We start from the raw sequence: 19,602 nt of genomic DNA on the forward strand, positions 1-19,602 counted from the left end.
AAGTGTAATCATTTAGAGACAATAGCATTGCCTTCCTATCCGCAATGTTTCCCATTGAGTAAAACATGCTAAAATATGTCTTTAGCCACATTTCCATTTAGATTGGAGCCAGTAGGTTTAGCTTCAGAGTTAAAACCAGACTGTGTGAGTTCAGACATTTGAAAGGGAAAGATACGCATTTTTGTTTATCGGAACGATACAAAGTACCATAGATGAAAACTAAAACACAAATTTGAATTACATTTTCATATAAAACTCAACATTTATTTCTTAGCATTTGAGTAGTTTACAACGTTTTGCAAGAATTTGAAAATAGTAAGTTAAGTTAAAATTTAACCCAATGGTTTAACTGTCCAATAACAGTCCTTTAACAGTTTTTGTTGGTCATATCCAGCATTGAAATGCTTGGATATGTTGGACATGTTATGTCAGATGTTGCTGATGGATGTTAGTTACAACATCAAGTTTATTCCTTTAATCTTCTTTTTTTGATTTCATTTTCATATTACTTCTACAATCCAGCATCCCTTTATGACCCTGCACATAGTGAAGCATGAAGCATGCCTGCAGCCACGCAGTCGTGCACATGTATGCAATGTTGAGTATTTAGTACAGCAGAGGGACCTTGGCGTGGCAGTGTCAGTGATAGATATGGCAGTAATTTCAGCAGTGTTGGCTATTGCAGAACAGTGCTGTCTACCACTGGGATCTGTCAGGCCTGTTCTGCTGAGCCCACACATTCTGCTGGCTTGCTGCTTTTGCTGTTAGCCATTTGTTTAGTGTGTGTGTGTGAGAGAGAGAGAGAGAGAGTGTGTGAGGAAGATGGAAAGAAAGCACACTTGTTTGTCAATGTACAACATTGTCAAACACTTGACTAAGTTAAGCTGCCCTTTTATTAAGTTAGTCATTTAACATGTGATTTAATTATAAAGGTTTATAAAGGTTCTCTGCTTTTAGTCTTTAGAGATGTAATGCTGCTGAGATTAACCTATAGAGGGGCTTACCTACTTCAAAAAGAAGAATTTTGTAGGCTTAAATGCACTTCACCTCAGCAGTGGGACTACATAAAATCATAGGGATTTCAGCCTTTTGAGAAGCAGAAAGAAGCAAAGAACAAGGCTAAGTGAAACCAAACTGGTGAAGAATTTGCAGGGAAAAAAAAACATTTGAGTTCTTTTTTTTCACTGCCAATTTCCACTGCCTTGATTTCTCCCTCCTACTGTTACATATACTGTATAATTTCAAATGCAATATAGGGTGGTGAAGTGTCACCCCAGTTCGGTGAATTGCAACATATGTTTGTTGAGTAGGAGTTAAAAGAGCTGCTGAGTGCAGATTTATTGCCACAGATATTTAAAGAGAACATTCCTTTCATCTAAGGAGACAATTTGCATTATTCATGTTGTGCGTTCTGAGAGCTACATTTGAAACGAAATAGAGACAAAGATGTTTCAGAGAAATATTGTTTTACAAGGTTTCAGCAGGTTCCTAGTACAACACCTTCAGATTTAGAGTAGATTCAGTATTTTTCTCACACTTTGTTGATGTGTTTGTGTATTCGAGACAGACAAACTGCATTAAACACTGTCCATCTTTCATTTTGCACTTGCTATTGTTGTAGTTGCCCCAAAGAAGACTAAGGCTATTATATAGCTGTCGATGTGCTGGTTCAGCATGATGTTCACGTATATGTCTGTGTTCTTTTGTTTCCAGTGTGCAGGGCAGGCTTCTACAAATCCACTCACGGCAACATGGAGTGTTCAAAGTGTCCACCTCACAGCTTCTCCAACCATGAGGGGTCATTGCACTGTGGCTGTGAGGAAAACTACTTTCGCACTGAAGGAGACCCTGCCTCCATGGCATGTACTCGTAAGTGTGTGTTCAAACTCTTATTAGTACAAACATTTTTGGCTAATAAAATGCATTTATACATTTGGAGTTTCCAAAACAAGCCCCTTGTTACTATGAAAATATATATATATATATATATGGAATTCATAATTATCTTAGAGATAAATGACAACATTTGAGTTAATTGGAGACCAATTTGTGGATGTATTGTAAGGCAATACCAGAATTGTAGACCTCCACAAGGTTCACCCTTGGTTTCAATTTTCAGATGCCTCAAGGTTGCCACATTCATCGGTTCAAAACATTATGAACATGTATGAACATAATATGAATGTCCAGCCTATAGTTCAGGGAGCATATGGAGCTGCACCAAGCTTTCTGTGTGTCATCACAGACCAGCACTCAACATAATTCACCTGCTCAATTGTTGACATCACTTTAGCTCCACCCACTTATTACAAGAAGTAACTAGTTTTGCTGGTGGATGTCTTCCTTTTACACTCTGATTCAAGTTTCAAGCAGTGTGACCATGTGAGCGTGGCAGAGTGGCGAACTTCAATATATCATCGTTGCATATGGTTGGCTCTAAATCACACGTGTGATTCGATTTGCTACAAACTGGATATGAATGGTTTTTGTCAACCTACAAAAAGTCAACATTATTACATTTGAATTTGAATCAACTGCTACCCTTAGGATATTTAAAATGGTTATATATCTCCCTGATACATTATCAGATCCTCACCAGATTTTGTGTGCTTCATCATGGAGCACCGTTTATTACATTGGATATGGTAAATTGTTAAGGGATGCTGAAGTGGTGCTGAGGTGCCAAGGCTGCTCAATGCTGCTGGCATCTTTAATCAAACGTAATATTTTAAGCAAACTGGCTTTCCAGTTGTCATAATGCGTTTCATTACAGTTTATTGTGAATAAAATAAAATGAAAAAAAAAACAACTACTAAACTAAAAGACTAGTTTAATATAAAACCCATGTTTTAATAACATAAACTATTTAACATTCACATTTGTAGAATAATCAAAAACTCACTTTTTAACTTATTAATAGCTCATCCACTCCCGATGTAACTCTCTCTTGCCAGTATCAAAAGCAAATGGCTTGAAGTTGCAGGTGCCTCCTGCAAGCATTCCAAAATGCTTTCACTTCAAAACTATAAATCACCCCATTCCCTGATGATAGATTATGTATGCATCCGTTACAAAATGGGCTGTGCGGAGAACAGTAGAAAGTATAAATCAGAGCCTACAGCCAGAGACAGAATCTTAATTAGAAAGACAGTCACGCGAGGTCCCTGTTGTGATTATCTCGACATCATCTTGTCAACTACGCAAATTTCACCTCGCTGGGACAGTTGGAGCAACGCAAGAGATGAAAATGAATTGATGAGTTGTTAGGAGATAATGATCATGATTATCTCAGGAGAGGAAATTTACTGTTCGCAGCCTTCTAGAGGTTGTTTCAAGTTGACTCAGGAAATTTAATTTACATCGTTGAAAAAAAAATTGAAAGGGCAGAGGGAAAATTAGACTAACATGGGCTGTTAAGGAGAAATACTCAAGTGTATCATACTTCTTTATTTGATATCAGATGTATTAGCAATATCCATTTTAACAGCTTTTTTAAGAATTTAAGAATTATTTTGCGTATGTATGTTATTTTTACATATGTTGTGTCAAAGTAAACTAAACGTTTGTTGCCTTGGTTTATTTTGCCTGTTTTCAGTATTAAGAGACTTTTTGGTTGGTTGGTTGTTTCTAAATTTGGAATCTGCTTTCATATTTTTCCTTTTTGTCAGACTTCTTACACCACAGATTCTGGCTCATTAGACCTGCAAATACTGAAAAGATTACATTATATTTTTAGAAAATATTTTTGTTTTAGAAGTTTTCTTTTCACAAGCAGAAAAATTCAGAGACAGAAGTTAGTCACATAATTGAGTTAAACCATTTAAATGGGACTGTATCTCAAGTTACAATCTAGAGACTTCATTTCCTTCTCTTTTCTTCCTCTGCCTGGTCACTGTTTAGCTGAGTTATCTGCCAGTTTTGTTTTGTCTTCTGTGCATTGGTCACAGCTTTGTTCTTAGGATCTGGAAATCTGTTTGTAATAGTTACTATTACAAACAGATAGGTAATATTGTACTTTTAACTGCCAATCAAAGTTTGATTCAAGTAAGATTTATTCATTTTCCCGACAAATGCTTTGACATACTGTTCTTTTCTTGTAGTTTCAGAAAAGGAAACCGGCAAACACTGAATGATACATTCACTGACCTGTATTAACTCAAATGACAAAATGTGAAACACTTTTACTTGCTTATGAAACGCTTCTATAGTACATAAAACAGGGCTTCTGCATTCCATGAATCCTTTAAACATGTCAGCTTATTTAAATCATGGCTTAAAGTGTACATTTACAGCCTAAAGTTTACAGTAGCTTTTCACTACACTGGATATTGTTTTGTAAGCTGAATGGTAATGGGGTTCACATAATTAATGGGCAACAGTCATTTTTTTAATGTGCTTGAGGATACCAGTAGATATATTTAAATGTTTTCAGTAGGATTTGTTTTGACTGCCTAACTATTCATGTGATTATTTATTCCAAACCTACTTATGTAAATCGACGCCTCCACCTTTTCTCAACCTCATTTTTTATCCGTCCACCAGGACCCCCCTCAGCTCCCCGGAATGTGATCTCCTCCATCAACGAGACCTCAGTTATCCTGGACTGGAGCTGGCCAGAGGACACAGGAGGACGCAGGGATATCACTTTTAATGTCCTTTGCAAACGCTGCCGGGGCATTGCTGCCAACGGGAGCACCAGTGGGACCCTGCATTGTGAGCCTTGTCGAAGCAACGTCCGCTTTCTGCCAAGAGCAATGGGGCTTCACAACACCACAGTGACAGTGGGTGACCTTTTGGCTCACACTAATTACACCTTCGAGATTGAAGCACAGAATGGCGTATCATCGCTGGCACCCAAAATGAGACAGTATGCTGCTGTCACCATTACCACCAATCAAGCAGGTAGGAATGGTTCCAGAAAGTCAGTTAAACACAAAGTGGTTAAATAACTTTTTCAAACTACTCTTTTGCACTCACCGGCCACTTTATTAGGTAAACTTTGATACTACCTAGTGGACTCCCTTTTGCCTTCAGAACATCCCTAATTCTTTGTGGCATAGAATCAACAATGTGTTATTTCTTAAAGATTTGGGTCCATATTGACATGACAACATCAAGCAGTTGCTACAGATTTGTTAGTTGCACATCCATGATTACATTTTCTGTATCCCCACATTGCAAAAGTGCTCTGTTGGATTGAGATTTAATCACCGTGGAGGTCACTGAAATACATTGAACTTATTGTCATGTTCAAGAAACCAAATTAAGATTATATGAGCTTTGTGATATAGTCCATTATCCTGCTGGAAGTAGTCATCAGAAGATGGCTATGCTGTTGTCATAAAGGGATGGATACGGTCGGCAACAAGGCTGTAGATCACAGCTGAAATCAAGACTCTTTGGAAAAGGCAAAGTTTTTCCAGTATGTTGCCTGTTCTTTATTAACAGCAGTTGCCTGGTGTGGTCTTCTACTGTTATAGCCCTTCTGCTCAAAGGTGCCTTCGAAGATGGTATAGTGCATTGGTAGTAACCAACCATAACAAAAGACAAGTGGAAGCTTGCAAAAATCTGGTCAGCAATTGTATAAGGTACAAGATAGGTGTAATTAAACAGGTTTGATCTATGTAACAGCTGCAGAACACATCACACATCACACATGAACATAAGAACATTTTCACTGTATTTCTCCATGATTCTTATCATGTAATAACAACCTATAGTTTATATGCTCCAAACATATGTACTCAAGCCATCAGCCCTGGACATTTACAAGCCGATCCCAGACTGCAATTCTCCTGTTTAACGACCAGGATCAAATAACCTCCTTCCTTACAAAAGAACTCTCATAACATAAGGATGACCTTCTAAATCCTCCATCAATCTTTTTACACAAATATATTTCCCTATGCACTTTTTTTAAGATTAGAGAAGCAAAGGGATATATTGTTGTGAAATTCCATGGAGAAAATAAATCTAGCTGGAAGATAAAGTGCCAAACCTCAGAAAACCTTGACTTGGGCAAAGAAAGTATATAGATCTAGGTCTAGGTTATTAATTTAAATTTCATTTTTGCTTCCTGTTCACTCTTTTCCCACACAAATGGTCTTTAAACTTGGTGTCAGGAGCTTAATAGTTTTATCCCCAAAAGATGGTTCTTTTTGTTGAAGTTATTCCCTGTGCTGTGGTCCTAAGTCATCTTTATTGTCCCTTTGCATAGCCAAACCACATCTAGCCTTTTTTGTATTATTCATGTGTTTATTCATTTTTAAGACATGTTTGAGATTTCTCTTCAAAGTACTCAGTGGTAATATCAAAAGATGGGGAGGTTATCTGACTGGGTGTACAGAAACATCAAATGGCAAGACCTTTGCTTCAAAACTGTATTTACAAAGTAAGACAACATTGAAGCTTAATGTTAGTGCTTCTCTTATTTAATCTTTTTTGCCTAAAAACATCTTAAAACAATTTTTTGTGACAAATTAATGATATACAAACAATAAATTTGTATACTTACAGCTGCCATGGCGGAATGCAACTGCTGCACACAACACCGGCCTTTTAACAATCTCAGGAAAATCTGCAAAGTATTTTCTCAGACCAAGACCTTTTACCCGGTAAAGTAAGGCCTCGTGAAAGTGAAGTTACCAGGGTAAATTTATTGAAACATGCCCAGGCCTTTAAAAAGCCCTGGGTTTTGGAAAAGCCAGGGGCTTTCCACGAGCAATGGAAAAGGGGCTATAATTTATTTTTTTTTTTTATTGACTTATGGCTGGATACTTTGGAGGCTCTGATAGCTACTCAATTAAATTTAGGTCATTAATGCAGTTCTCAAATCAAGCTAGACCTATTTGATTGGTCAGTTGTCTTTTTTAAATAACTTGTGAACCATAGTTAAAAGGCAGAGGCTAAATGAAGAATATTTGCACAAGCAGAGGTCTGTTGCCTGGACATTTTCATCATCATGAGATACACTATGAAAAGGTATTTTAATGCTTTATACAGGTAGTGGCCTGCAGTATGTCTTTCATTAACCACACTTTGTTGTCACAGAAAAAATGGACTTACATACACATACACACATGTTATGTGAGTATGTGTGCAAGTTCAGTTGAGTTCAAATAATTGACAAAGGATTTATTGTTGAGGATAAAGGTCAGTTGAGATTAAAAATCAAGCATCAAAATGACAATCCAAATGAGAACGATAAGGTCATTCAGTAAAGCTTTAAAACCTTCTTTGGCAAGCTTTATAATCCGTGTTGTTAGTCAGGGTATTCTCCCCAATGTGAATGTATTAGATTTGAAGAAGGCTTATCAACACTAAGAGGCCTCCATGTGCAATGAATTTTAAACAGCATCCTAATGTTTGAGTGATCAGAGTAGATCTTTTATCGTTTATCAACACACAGAGAATTACACGGCACCACACACAAAAAGACACAAACCTTAACATTGTGCCCATGGTTAAAAACAAGACAAATATCTCAGACTTCAGCTGCACATCATCCTTCAACTCTCAGGGTTTGCAAGGATTAGGTATGTCAGCTCACCTGCCCCACCCGTCTTTAAGTTTTTTCTGAAATATACACACATACATACACACATCTATAGATTGGATTAAGGGTTTCCCTGGGAAGGAGCCGTGTGTCCTGGCTGAGCTGTCAAGGTGCTGTCAGATAGGTATTCTCTCTCCTCCTTTGCCCTCATCTTGCAGTCATAAGTATGCTAACACGGTGACTGCGATCCACATGTGTATAGAGTTGGTGAGATGTATCTACAGTTGAACTTTGCCAAGCAGTGTTGTTATAAAGAAGCATGGCAGCACTATGAATGGAGTGATAACTGTGTAAAAACAAATTTAACTAGTTTATTGGTGTCATAATATGGTTATTTGTGTCACAGTTTTTCGTATTGATTAATTAGAGCTTTTACAGTGCCTTGCAATTCATATCCCTTAAACATCTTCACATTTACAACCCATTTAAAATTTCTACACTCTACAACCACAATCTTAAAGGTATTGTGTTGAGATTTTATGTGAAAGACCAACACAAAGTAGTACATAATTGCGGGGTTAAAAGAAAATGATATATGGCTTTCATAATTGTCTTACAAATAAAAATCAGAAATGTTTATGCATTCAAAAAGACTCTGTACTGTTTAGAACCACCTATATTGAAGGATGTCTCTATGATCTTTGCACATTTGGAGACTGAACCTTTTGACCATTGTATTTAATGTAAAATTACTCAAACATAGCCAAATTGAACTTATAGCATTTTAAACTGAATTTAGGTCTGGACTTTTATTGCTGGAAGGTCAACCTTCACCCTAGTCTCATATCTTTTGCAGTATATAACAGACATTGTTTCTAACAGGTATTCCAGTATTGCCCTGCGTTTGTCTCAGTCCATTTTCCCACAAAATAAGACGAGCTCATGTTCATGTTGCTAAAGAATAGCATTCCAACAGCATGATCCAGCCACTAACATGTTTCACTGTAGCGTGGGGGTGGTCAGGGTGATGTGTAGTGTAAGCCTTTCTCCACACATAGCTTTTTGCATCAGGGCCAAAAAGTTAAAATTCTATCTCATTTGGCCAGAACACCTTTAATCTCAGGTTTGCTGTGTCCCTTACATGGTTTGTGGCTAACTGCTAACAGCAATTCTTAAGGCTTTTTACCACATTTCAAGAATGACATTCCTCTTACCACAAATCGTTTAAGACCAGATTGGGGAAGTGCAGATTCTTAGACAGATTCTCCCACCTGAGCTGTTCTTTTCAGAAGCTCCTCCAGTGTTACCATGGGTGTTTTAACTGCTTTTCTGATTTTATGCTCTATTCACCCACCAAGTCAGATTAGAAAGGTTTGCAATAAGGCCATACACTTTACATTCTCAGATGATAGATTAAACAGTTGAAAGCTTGGAATATCATTGTATAACCGAACACTGTTGGGTGTGGTCCTTGGTCTTCATGATGCAGTTTGTTTCCTTATTTTCTGTAACAAACCTATGTGACTTTATAAAAACAGCTGTTTTTTTTCTGCAATTAGACCACATATATGTGAACTTCATTGCATACTGAGGGAGCAATGTACTCATCTGATTCAGGTGTGCTAGACACATGCAAAGGTTTCAGGACACTTGCCCAAAAGTTAGACAACCCTGATCTAATGCTTGGTTTACATAGCAAGATTTTTAAATTGTCGGTTGATTTTCAAAACCTGAGACCCAACACATGGCAATAAAAAATGCGTGTGGTGTTCAGCCACACATGCGGGCCAGTGCGAGCAGGGACTCTACTTACTACACCATGATATGGAGGTGAGTTTTTTCTTAGGAATCATTATTACACACTGCATTTTGATTGTTCTCTGTTCTGATATTCCCTTGAGCTTTCCTGGTTAATTACAGTTAAAATAAATGTTCATAGATTTCTGGTGTGCCATGGCAGTTGTTTTGTCTTATGTATTTTGGATTCCCATCCGTGTTTCCATCACCTCGCTTTCTGATTGGCTACACTTCAACAGGCTGTCTGTCTGTCCTCGGGGAACACCCCACACACCAGAATATTGGGCCAAGACAATCCAACTTATTGAATATCCCCGGATTTGAAGTCCTAACATCCTTCCGAGCAGATTAGATCCCTATTAACACACCACACACAACAATAATATCTCATAAGATTAACTTTAGAGCGATCTCCATAATCAAGGTGTCCTTAAGATTGTCGAAAGGTGAAGATCTGGTTAAAAATGTGAACCATAAGGATATCAGAGTAAACAGTGGCTGAACAGGAATGAGCACCCCACTTTTCAGATGATTAGTTTGCAAAAAACCCAAAAAAAAAATATCATTTCACAGTTATATGCCACATATTATTGTGGTATTAATGTGACAAACGTCCAAATAGTAAGAATGCTTTTACAAATTACGATAAACTATCAATTTTTACTGCCTGCCATTGTTGTATGTATGCTTCCCATTTTCTTCATATTCTTCACATGTGAATGACACCAATTGTCAGTCTTGAAGGACATTATAGGCATGCTATGCTGTGTCACTTTTACAGTTTTGTGTCAGACAGAAACAGAGTGACAGCAATTTAAGTGCTTGGCAATAGACATTAAGAGAGAGATAGGAGAGGGGTGTGGAGAAGAAAACAGGGAGGAGAGGAACTTGAAGCTGCCTCCAAGCGACCCAGACTCAGTAAATCATTACCACCATAAACCTCAGAGCCAATAAAAAGCACAGCCTCACCCTGTTGTCGGAGCCAAAGGGAGAGGAGAAGGAACGGAGGAGCATTGGGGTATAGAAACAGATTCTCCCCATCTGGATTCATTACAGTAAAAAAAAATTACTTCCCGCCAAAATACACCCAAGCACACATATGCACATTCAGACACATTCTGTTGCCATATAATCATAATCAAGAGAGGCTTGAACATTTCAAAGACAAACATGTTTTTCCTGTGGTCTAATAAAATTAAAAGTCGATGCCTCAGATGCTGAGCTGGGCCCGGAGCTGCCTGGCAATTAGAGAGCAGTAAAAAAGGGAAATAAGAAAGGAGTGAGAAGACAGAGACAGAAAGATGGAAATAGAGTAGCAGAATGAGGGAGGAAAGTGATGCTTGATAAAGGGAGAGATGTGTTGAATCAGTAGATTGGGACCATGTGAACTCCTTGAGGCAAGGCAATGCATGGGTGAGGGATTGGCAAGGAAAATTGGCAAAGGAAAGAAAGCAACAAACCAAAACAGATGAGGACAGTGGAGGGAGACAAGGAAATCAAAGGTTCACAATGTCTCCACAGAAAAATATTATAGGCCTTCCAAAAAATTAGTTGGAAAAATAGAAACTGTGGTAAATCCTGAAAGACAAAGTGTTAGAATTTTTAAATGTGAGCTTTATTTGGCAGTGTAACCTATTTAGAATACAATGAGCCATTGATTTAGTTAGCCAGTTGAATGATTTTTTGCATAATTTTGTATAATTGTTTTCATTTGATTTCCATTGTTTTCAGTTTTTTACTAAAATATATGGAAATAGATTTGCATCTTGACAGCCTTGTTTGTTTATTACTCAAGGAAAACTCCCTCAGTTGAAAAGAAAAATGATACTGGGGTACTGGAGTAAATGCTAAACAACAAATCATGGCACTTTAGGCAGATTTAGGTTTAGGTCTGTCTGTATGTCTGTCTGTGTGTCTGTCTGTGTGTCTGTCTGTCTGTGTGTCTGTCTGTCTGTCTGTCTCTCTGTCTATCTATCTATCTATCTATCTATCTATCTATCTATCTATCTATCTATCTATCTATCTATCTATCTATCTATCTATCTATCTATCTATCTATCTATCTATCTATCTATCTATCTATCTATCTATCTATCTATCTATCTATCTATCTATCTATCTATCTATCTATCTATCTATCTATCTATCTATCTATCTATCTATCTATCTATCTATCTATCTATCTATCTATCTATCTATCTATCTATCTATCTATCTATCTATCTATCTATCTATCTATCTATCTATCTATCTATCTATCTATTCTTTGTTGAAAAGGAAAAGCCTGAGCCAAGAAAGTTTTTAGTCGACAAGTGTGTTTCCAGAAGTTAGTTATTCTGTCGTGTAACTGTTTCAGCCCATGGGCTATAATGCTTCCCCACAAGGCAGCAAACCGAATTAGGCTACCAGGAACTATAGACAATTTCCAGGATTCAGCACTGGGGACTGAACTTCCACTGAACCGTACTTTAACAGAACCTTCTGTCTCCCTCCTACACCCTTTGTCTGTCTATGTCTTTGGCCCAGCTCCTTCTCCAGTAACGGTGATCCGAAAGGAGAAGACATCTCGAAACAGTGTCTCACTATCCTGGCAGGAACCAGACAGACCCAACGGCATCATCCTGGACTATGAGATTAAATACTATGAAAAGGTTGGTGGAGAAAATATCCTAAAGGAACCTTTTTCCTCTATTATCTTCTTATAACCAAGGGTGATGCACAGACCATCCTAAAGAAGCAGTTCAGCATTTTTGGAAAGATATTTATCAGATTTAATTCACTAAGATTGTATTATCTATTATTTATGTTTTTACTCGGTACTACAGGCAGCATTTAATTGTATGGCATAGTATTTAGTGGTCTTTAAAGATTCTATTTAGTAGGTTTCACTATTTTGCTATTCTAAAATTGCAAGGTTTTCAGGTAGGTAGGTAAAAAAGAGGAAGCATTATGGTTTCCATAGATAAACTGACATAAGAAAATATATTTTTCTTGGGGATCCATGCTAAACCTTCCTCTGCATAAGCTTACTCATATGTCCATTAGTTCTTCTCTTCTTATATAATTCAAATATATTATTACTACATAATTTTGTGTTGTAGACATAGTTCTGCTGTTTTAGTATAAATATATAGTATATATTAAGTATACTGTATATTTAAACATTTTAGCATATGCCAGTTCTGTTCTATACAATGTTCTGTTTTACTCTTAATTATTCTGTTAAGCTAAAACACAGTTTGCATCATTTATACCAGCTGTTGTGTTAGAATATTACTTTTGGTTTGCAGTTGTGTAACAATAGTGGCAATACAGTAGAATTGTGCTTTCCTACAGTTGGTTACTAAAGCTAAAGGTTGTACTTTAAGGAAAATCATGATATGTAATTTCTAAAATGACCTAAAGCAGAAAATATTTGATTTCTCTTTTTTTGTCCTCCAAATACCCGTCCAACTTAGGGATGAGTGGTGGAGGAATTAAATATAGAACTAGGTTGTCTTTTATATGGCGTTTCTCAGGAAAATTATGCAGATATCTTTGCTGCAAGAGGAAAGTGTGTGTGACCAGTCAAGAGTCAGTAGGTCTTTTGTGTGCATTGTAATAGAAATCATGGTTTTGAGAGTTGCTATTAACTATCTCGATGCTGTTGTGAGAATCTCCTGATCCACCACATCCCAAAGTTGCTATATAGGATTGAGATCTGGTGACTGTGGAGTCCAAATGAGCAAAGTAAACTCATTGTCATTTTTACAAAAGGGATGGACATGATCAGCAACAATACTTATGGCTGGGATGGATGTTTAAATAATGCTCAGCTGATACTAATGGCCCCAAAGTGCCAAGGAAATATCCTTCACTCCATTACACCACTGCCATCAGCCTAAAGGATAGATTTGTGCACGCTGGAGCCATACTTTCATGTTCTTTTTGCTCAATTCTGGTCTTCTATTGTACATTTGCTTCAAGGTTTGATGTGTTGTGGGTTCAGAGATGATATTCCATGTTCATTGATTGTAATGGGTTATTTGAGCATCTGTTTCCTGTCTACTATATTGAACCATTCTTCTCTTATTTCTGACATCAACAAGATTTTTTATCCACAACTTCTGTCAGTAAACATTTATTTTCTTTTACTTTCTCTTTTTTCATTCTTTCTCTGTAAACCTGAGTGCCTGAAAATTGAAGTTGATAAGACTGCAGTGTGCATTGACTTTGACTTTGTTTCACATTGACTAGACATACACACAAGCCACAGATAATTAGTTTGAGGCACAAATGACAAGAACATGTTTTTTGAGTGTTTATGCGATGGAAAGGTGTCCTAAGTGTCATATCAACCACATCAAAAACCGCTACTTGATTCCAGCTTGCACAGATGAGACTCTTTGATCAAGAAATAACTATCTCTTGGTGTATCCATTGGCACACAACAGACTTTAACAGGATGCAATGACATAATGTAATTAAGCAGGCAGAGAGCTGCTTGAATGCAATCTTTGTGACAAGAGGAGTGACTCACTGAGTAAGTGGATGAAAGTGAAGCAGACACTGCACACGCAGCACAATTAGAGCAGGAAGTTATTCCCAAACAGTGGTAGCCTTGAAATACTTTACATTTTCTCCTATAGGAATTTGTTGTGTCAGGTTTTTTGTTTTGTTTTAGCATAATGATTTTTATTTTTTAATGTCAGAAAAAAGTGTTGACACTCAACAGTTTTCCATGGTTGAATGTCAGCCCTCAAAGGGTAACTTCATCCATAAAATATAAGTCAAGGAATATGCTTTTTCGTTTTTAATTAAAACACAAAGTTGAACCTGTACTCATATTTTAGGTCTTGTACAACACTTGAGTTATGCCAACACACGTCAAATATATTTGGCATGCGTATATTTGGCGTCCACATCTCAGCCAACTGAGGCTTTGTGCTCATAGGTACCAGAGATCCAGCATTTTAGTTATAACTTCTAAATAAACAACTTCTTACCATATGTGGTATTGTTTATTCCATCCTTTGTGTGTTTTAATCCTCATTCCTTCCCATTTTACACGTTTTTATCTTTCATTCTTCATTCTCATCTTTTCCTTCATCTCTCATGCTGTTCTCCCATGCAGTTAGCTCCTTAATGGAGACAGGTTTTATGGCAGACAGTAAATGCATCTGTGGGGCTCCTCATTTCTCTGTGAGGAAAATTAGTGGAGAACGAATTACACTGGCTTTCAGCACCGAAGCTGTGTTAGGTTGACATTTGATGGTGTAATTAGCCATGGATGCAACTTTAATCAGTCTGGCCTATTCTCTCTGTATTAATATGTGTGAATGTGTGAATGAGAGTGTACCTCAGATCATACTGCTTGAATGCCAATGGTGGCCCCTCATGTCTTTATTAGTAAGCTGACAGAAGCCCTTTGCTTCCTGAACTTTGCTCTCTGTTTTAATATCTTTTTCTCAGATGTTAAAACAAGGTTGGGAAAACGTCAATGTGTGCTACAGGGTCATACATGGATACATGGACAGAATGCAGAATCTTGGCACATTTGCGCTGATGTCCAATATTTTAAACAAACCCACATTTTCCACCAAAGGATTGGATTTTCAAAACATTTTCTAGTTTATAAATGACAGAATAACAAGAAAGATAACTTTATCTACAGATTCAGAAGTTTACATACATTTTCTTAGTATTTCTGGCTTGAATTTTTGCCATTCCTCCTGACAGAATTGGTTTAACTGAGTCAGGTCTGTAGGCCATCATTCTTGCTCACACCCTTTGAGTTCTTTCCAAAACATTTCTATGGGACCGAGTTTATGGCTTTTAGACTGCCACTTCAAATGTTGACTTTGTTGTCCTTGAAACTACTTTTTTAGTGTGATTAGTATCATTGTTCATTTAGAAGACCTTTTTTGTGAACACACTTTAACCTTTCTGGGTGGTGTCTTGATATGTTGCTTTAAAATTTCCACATAATGTTCTTTCCCGTTGACGACATGTAGTTTATGAAGTCCTACAGTCCCTCCTGCAGCAAAACATCCACACATCATGATGTTGCTACCACCATACTTTACAATTGGGATGGTGTTCTCAAACCACAGGACATGTGTCCAAGAATTAGGATCTTTGTCTCCGAGTGCATTTGCAAATTGTGAGCTAATTTTTATGTTGCTCTTGGAGTCATGGCCTCTTCCACTCTGAGTGGTCTGTCATCCAATGCCAATGCAGGACTAGTTTTACTGTAAATAATCCTTCACCAGCTACAGTCAACATCTCCACAAGGTCTTTTGCTGTTTTTCAGAACCCATCTCCTTCCTGAGCAGAATAATCAATGTTTTGACTTGCATAGAATTGTTTAACATGTGGATCTGGTAACTTCAGGCAGCTGGACATTGTACCCAAGGATGAACTATATGTTATCTTGTCTGATTTCTTTCAATATTTCCACTCCAGGAAGCAGTGTGTTTGAGGGTTTACTTTAAAATGCATCCACAGGTGTGCCTCCACATGTTTTTGAATTATCGGAAGATTGCAAAGTCAGGACATCATCATCCAGGCCTTTCACATTATGAAAAAGCAATTCCCTATAAACCATCTTTCCTTATCATTATTCTGGCATTTAGCAATAATTTTGGAAATCATAACTGGTAATATAACAATAAGGTTTTTTCTGATTTCATGTAATATATAGAGAAAATGAAGGTTATGAGTCTATTTATACAATATACATACAAATATGTGGTTTTACCTGTATGTACATATTATTTAGAAAAAAATATTTTAAAACGTGTTTAGATAAAATGTATGTACAGTCAGTAATGTAATGCTTTATAATGAAAAACATCTTAACATTATCGCCACAATCTTCAATGTATCTTAAAGGAGCTTTGTTTTATGGACCAACACAAAGAAGTGTTCCATTGTTAACTTCAGTTGGTTTTTATTTTATTTTATTTTTCAGAAATAAATGTCTGAAAGTAAGGCAGCTTTTAAAAGTCACCATTTAGTAGATATAGCCCATCTGTGTGCAATTTAATTTGATGTAAAACAACTGGTCTATGATTTCCTCTGTGATAAGGGAACATTAGTGAACAAACTGACTGACACAATTTACCATGGGATTGTCACCTAAACTAACTAAGCATTGCAAAACTCCAGATCTTTATTTTAATAAAAAAATTAAAAATATGTATCCTTCTCTTTCCATTTCACAATTGAGCCCTACTCTGTGTTAGTCTATCACATAAAATCCAAATGAATTACATTGCAGAGTAAACACAAATCTTAGGAAACTAATGGATTGTTCATGGAACACTACGCACAGCAACATTATGAAAGGGGGAAACATTTTACAGGGATATTTTCCAAAGATTTAACCTATTCATGGTCCACGGAGACTTGATCAGGAGCTCCTGACATAACATTTTAGAGCAGTATCCTATCTGGTCTTTGACCAACTATCACTCTGTGACATGTTTTAATTTCTAAAATTACTCCCATCATTACAGACTCTACATCCATGTCACACAGTCAAGAAACAACCAGCTGGAATGTCCTAAGTGTTAGGGGCCCAGTGTTGTTCATTTCCTATCCCATATATTGCAAGAGCTACAAAACTTTGGTGATATTCTTGGGAATTCCCAACCAGAAAGCTTCCCAGAAGACGAGGTGTTTCATCTTCTGGAAAGCAGTATGATCTATATGATCTGTCTGTCGCTTTCACTGGCAAAATATGGCGCACTGCAGCCAGTAACACATTTACAAGTGCACTTTGTGAAAATAGAATTTGTGGGAGTACACTTCGCTGACTCCCTCTGCACTTTTTATCATCCTAATCTAGAAAGCTGAGAGAGAGCTTCAAAACCAATCCAGTTGAAGCTGTTTATTTAGTCTTAAGATTCCTTAAACAAAAGGAATGCCTGCTAAAACATTGTATTTACAAGACTTCTGTTGTGCATCCACGACTCCATGTGCACACAAGATCTTTAATTTGCTGCAGCTTTGTGTGGATTATCAAGACAAAGCTGAGCACAGGGGCCTTGTTAAAACCTAACCTAAGGATTTTAGTAAGACAGGTATAGTGTGTGATGTGAATGCTCTCCCTCTCTTTCTCTTGTTGTTCCGTCACACCTGTGTTTTATTTTCAGTGGATCACATGTTGTCTCAATCACTGACCTGTGACAGGCTGCATAAGATTTATGGTTGTGATGAAAAGTTGTTCCAGCGCAGGTCTGGTGTATCAGTTTCCAGCTCATGTTTGAAAAGCTTTGCGTACCATTAAAGCTCTTCTCCATGAAGAGGCGTGAAGTTACCTCTGGACACTGACTGCACAGGCTGGTGTGTTTGTGTCTCTGCGTCTCCTAGACCTTATGATGTCTGCCTGTTCAAATGAGCATCTGGCATTAAATTGGGTCTATAAAGCATTTGACAAAGCCTGTACATGTTCTGGTCTGAATTTTATGAGTTTGTGAACATTTCCAAACATAACTCAGTTTTAGGATTGATGAGTCATCTGAGATAGATTTTTATTAGGGTTTAAAATCAGCCCAGTCCTGCTTTGTAAAACCATGTTTCATTGCTTAGAACTAGGTCAACAACAGTGTGTTTACAATCATGCATTGGCCAAAGACTGACAGCGTAATTTTATATAGCCATAAAAAAGTTAAAAAATTTTAATCTTTGTTGCATTGAGAACTTTTTTGTAAATAGTTTCAGTCTAAAGCAATTTTATTTTTTCTAACAACTACAGTGAGCCTCATCTTATCTACAAGAAAACTCTCTGTCTCAACCAGCCTTTGCTTACTCCTCTTTTTTCTGCTGTCCGTTCCTTCTTTCACATCTGGAAACAATCAATTGAATTCAGACGTGGTGTGTAAATCTACCTGTTGTCCTATCACTAGAGATCAGTAGGAAAGAAGTCGTAAAATATAAAACGGATAATTCATCAGCCTAAGAAGGAAACTGTCAAATCCTCCTCCCTTTTCCTGTACACATGTGCATGAACTCGAAAATGCACATGTATATGGTCTGTACAATGCTGAACATTGTTTATCATGTATACTGTATTCCCTCATGGTACCGACAAACCGAACAAAAATATATAGCATGATGATAAATATTGAATTCCCAACTGTTTTCTGTTGTCTTCCAGGAAGAGCAGGAGACCAGCTACACCATCCTCCGAGCTCGGGGTTGTAATGTGACCCTGAATGGTCTGAAGCCCAATACGGCTTACCTGCTGCAGATCAGAGCTCGCACTGCTGCTGGATACGGAGCCAGCAGCCCCATTTTCCAGTTGGAAACTAGCCCTGACTGTAAGCTTATCATGGAAAGGATGATTCCTAAACAAGTATCTACAGTATTAATACATCTTCTTCACTTTTTGTTGCATCACAACCACAACTATGAAAGAATGTTATATTACAGACCAAATCACAGTAGTGCACAATTGTGAGATGTAAGCAAATTAACAAAGTAATATTTTTTTAACAAATAAAAGTTTGAAAAGTTTGACATTAACATTTACTTTGGCTCCATTACTCTGATACCCCTAAATAAAATCCATTGTAACTATCTGAATACAGAAGTCCATTAAATAATAAATAGAAACAATATGTGTGTAATTTAATCTCAGTGTAAATTCAGCTGTTCTGCGAAGGCCTGGGATAATTTTCTGTGAACATTAGTAAACAAATAGCATCATGAAGACCAAGAAAAATAGCAGACAGGTCAGGTACCATGTTGCAGAAAAGTTTGAAACATCTAGGTTAAAAAAATAATACCTCAATCTTTGAATATTTCACAGAGCCTTCCTCAATCCCCCAAATAAAGGTTATAGCACATCTGCAAACCTACCAAGAAATGGCAAGGTGAGCAACCTTAAACTTAATGAAATAGCCAAAAGCCAATAGTTACTCTGGAGGAACTAAAGAAATCCATAGCTCGGGTGGGAGAATCTGGTGAAAAGAAAAGTATTAGTTGTGGGCTCTACGATTCTGCCTTTTATGGAAGAGTGATAAGAGGGATACCATTGTTACAGGAGAGCCAAAAGAAGCCCTGCATGGCCTGTCATTTAACACAGGCCATGCAGGGGATAGAGCAAACATGTGGAAGAAGGAGCTCTGGATAGGTTGTACATTTTGGCCAACACACAAAATGGTACATGTGTTGAAAAATTAAAACTGCAGATCACATTGAACACACCATCCCAACAGTCAGCCATGGTGTTGCAGTGTTATGCTGTAGGTATCTGTACTCAGATAATATAGAAAGAGCGAAATGCAGGACAGTTTAGGACAAAAGGAAACTGTTAGAGCCTT

At 37.3% G+C, this 19,602-nt stretch overlaps 1 protein-coding gene across 3 annotated transcripts in view; it reads left to right on the top strand.

The window, feature by feature from the left end:
• Nucleotides 1-1,719: 1,719 nt before the first annotated feature.
• The window catches only part of LOC124871448 (ephrin type-A receptor 3-like), a 61,300-nt gene continuing 43,417 nt past the window's right edge, over nt 1,720-19,602 (top strand). For all 3 annotated transcript variants that reach the window (XR_007039019.1, XM_047370732.1, XM_047370733.1), the window contains exons 1-4: nt 1,720-1,869; nt 4,543-4,902; nt 11,819-11,943; nt 18,435-18,597. Coding sequence is in view for 2 of the 3 variants with exons in the window: in XM_047370732.1 (XP_047226688.1) it covers nt 1,752-1,869; nt 4,543-4,902; nt 11,819-11,943; nt 18,435-18,597 (766 nt within the window). In the remaining variant the exon portion in view is untranslated. The remainder of the gene's footprint in view (nt 1,870-4,542; nt 4,903-11,818; nt 11,944-18,434; nt 18,598-19,602) is intronic.

The sequence above is a fragment of the Girardinichthys multiradiatus genome, chromosome 7 (assembly GCF_021462225.1).
Source record: "Girardinichthys multiradiatus isolate DD_20200921_A chromosome 7, DD_fGirMul_XY1, whole genome shotgun sequence".
Classification (NCBI taxonomy): domain Eukaryota; kingdom Metazoa; phylum Chordata; class Actinopteri; order Cyprinodontiformes; family Goodeidae; genus Girardinichthys; species Girardinichthys multiradiatus.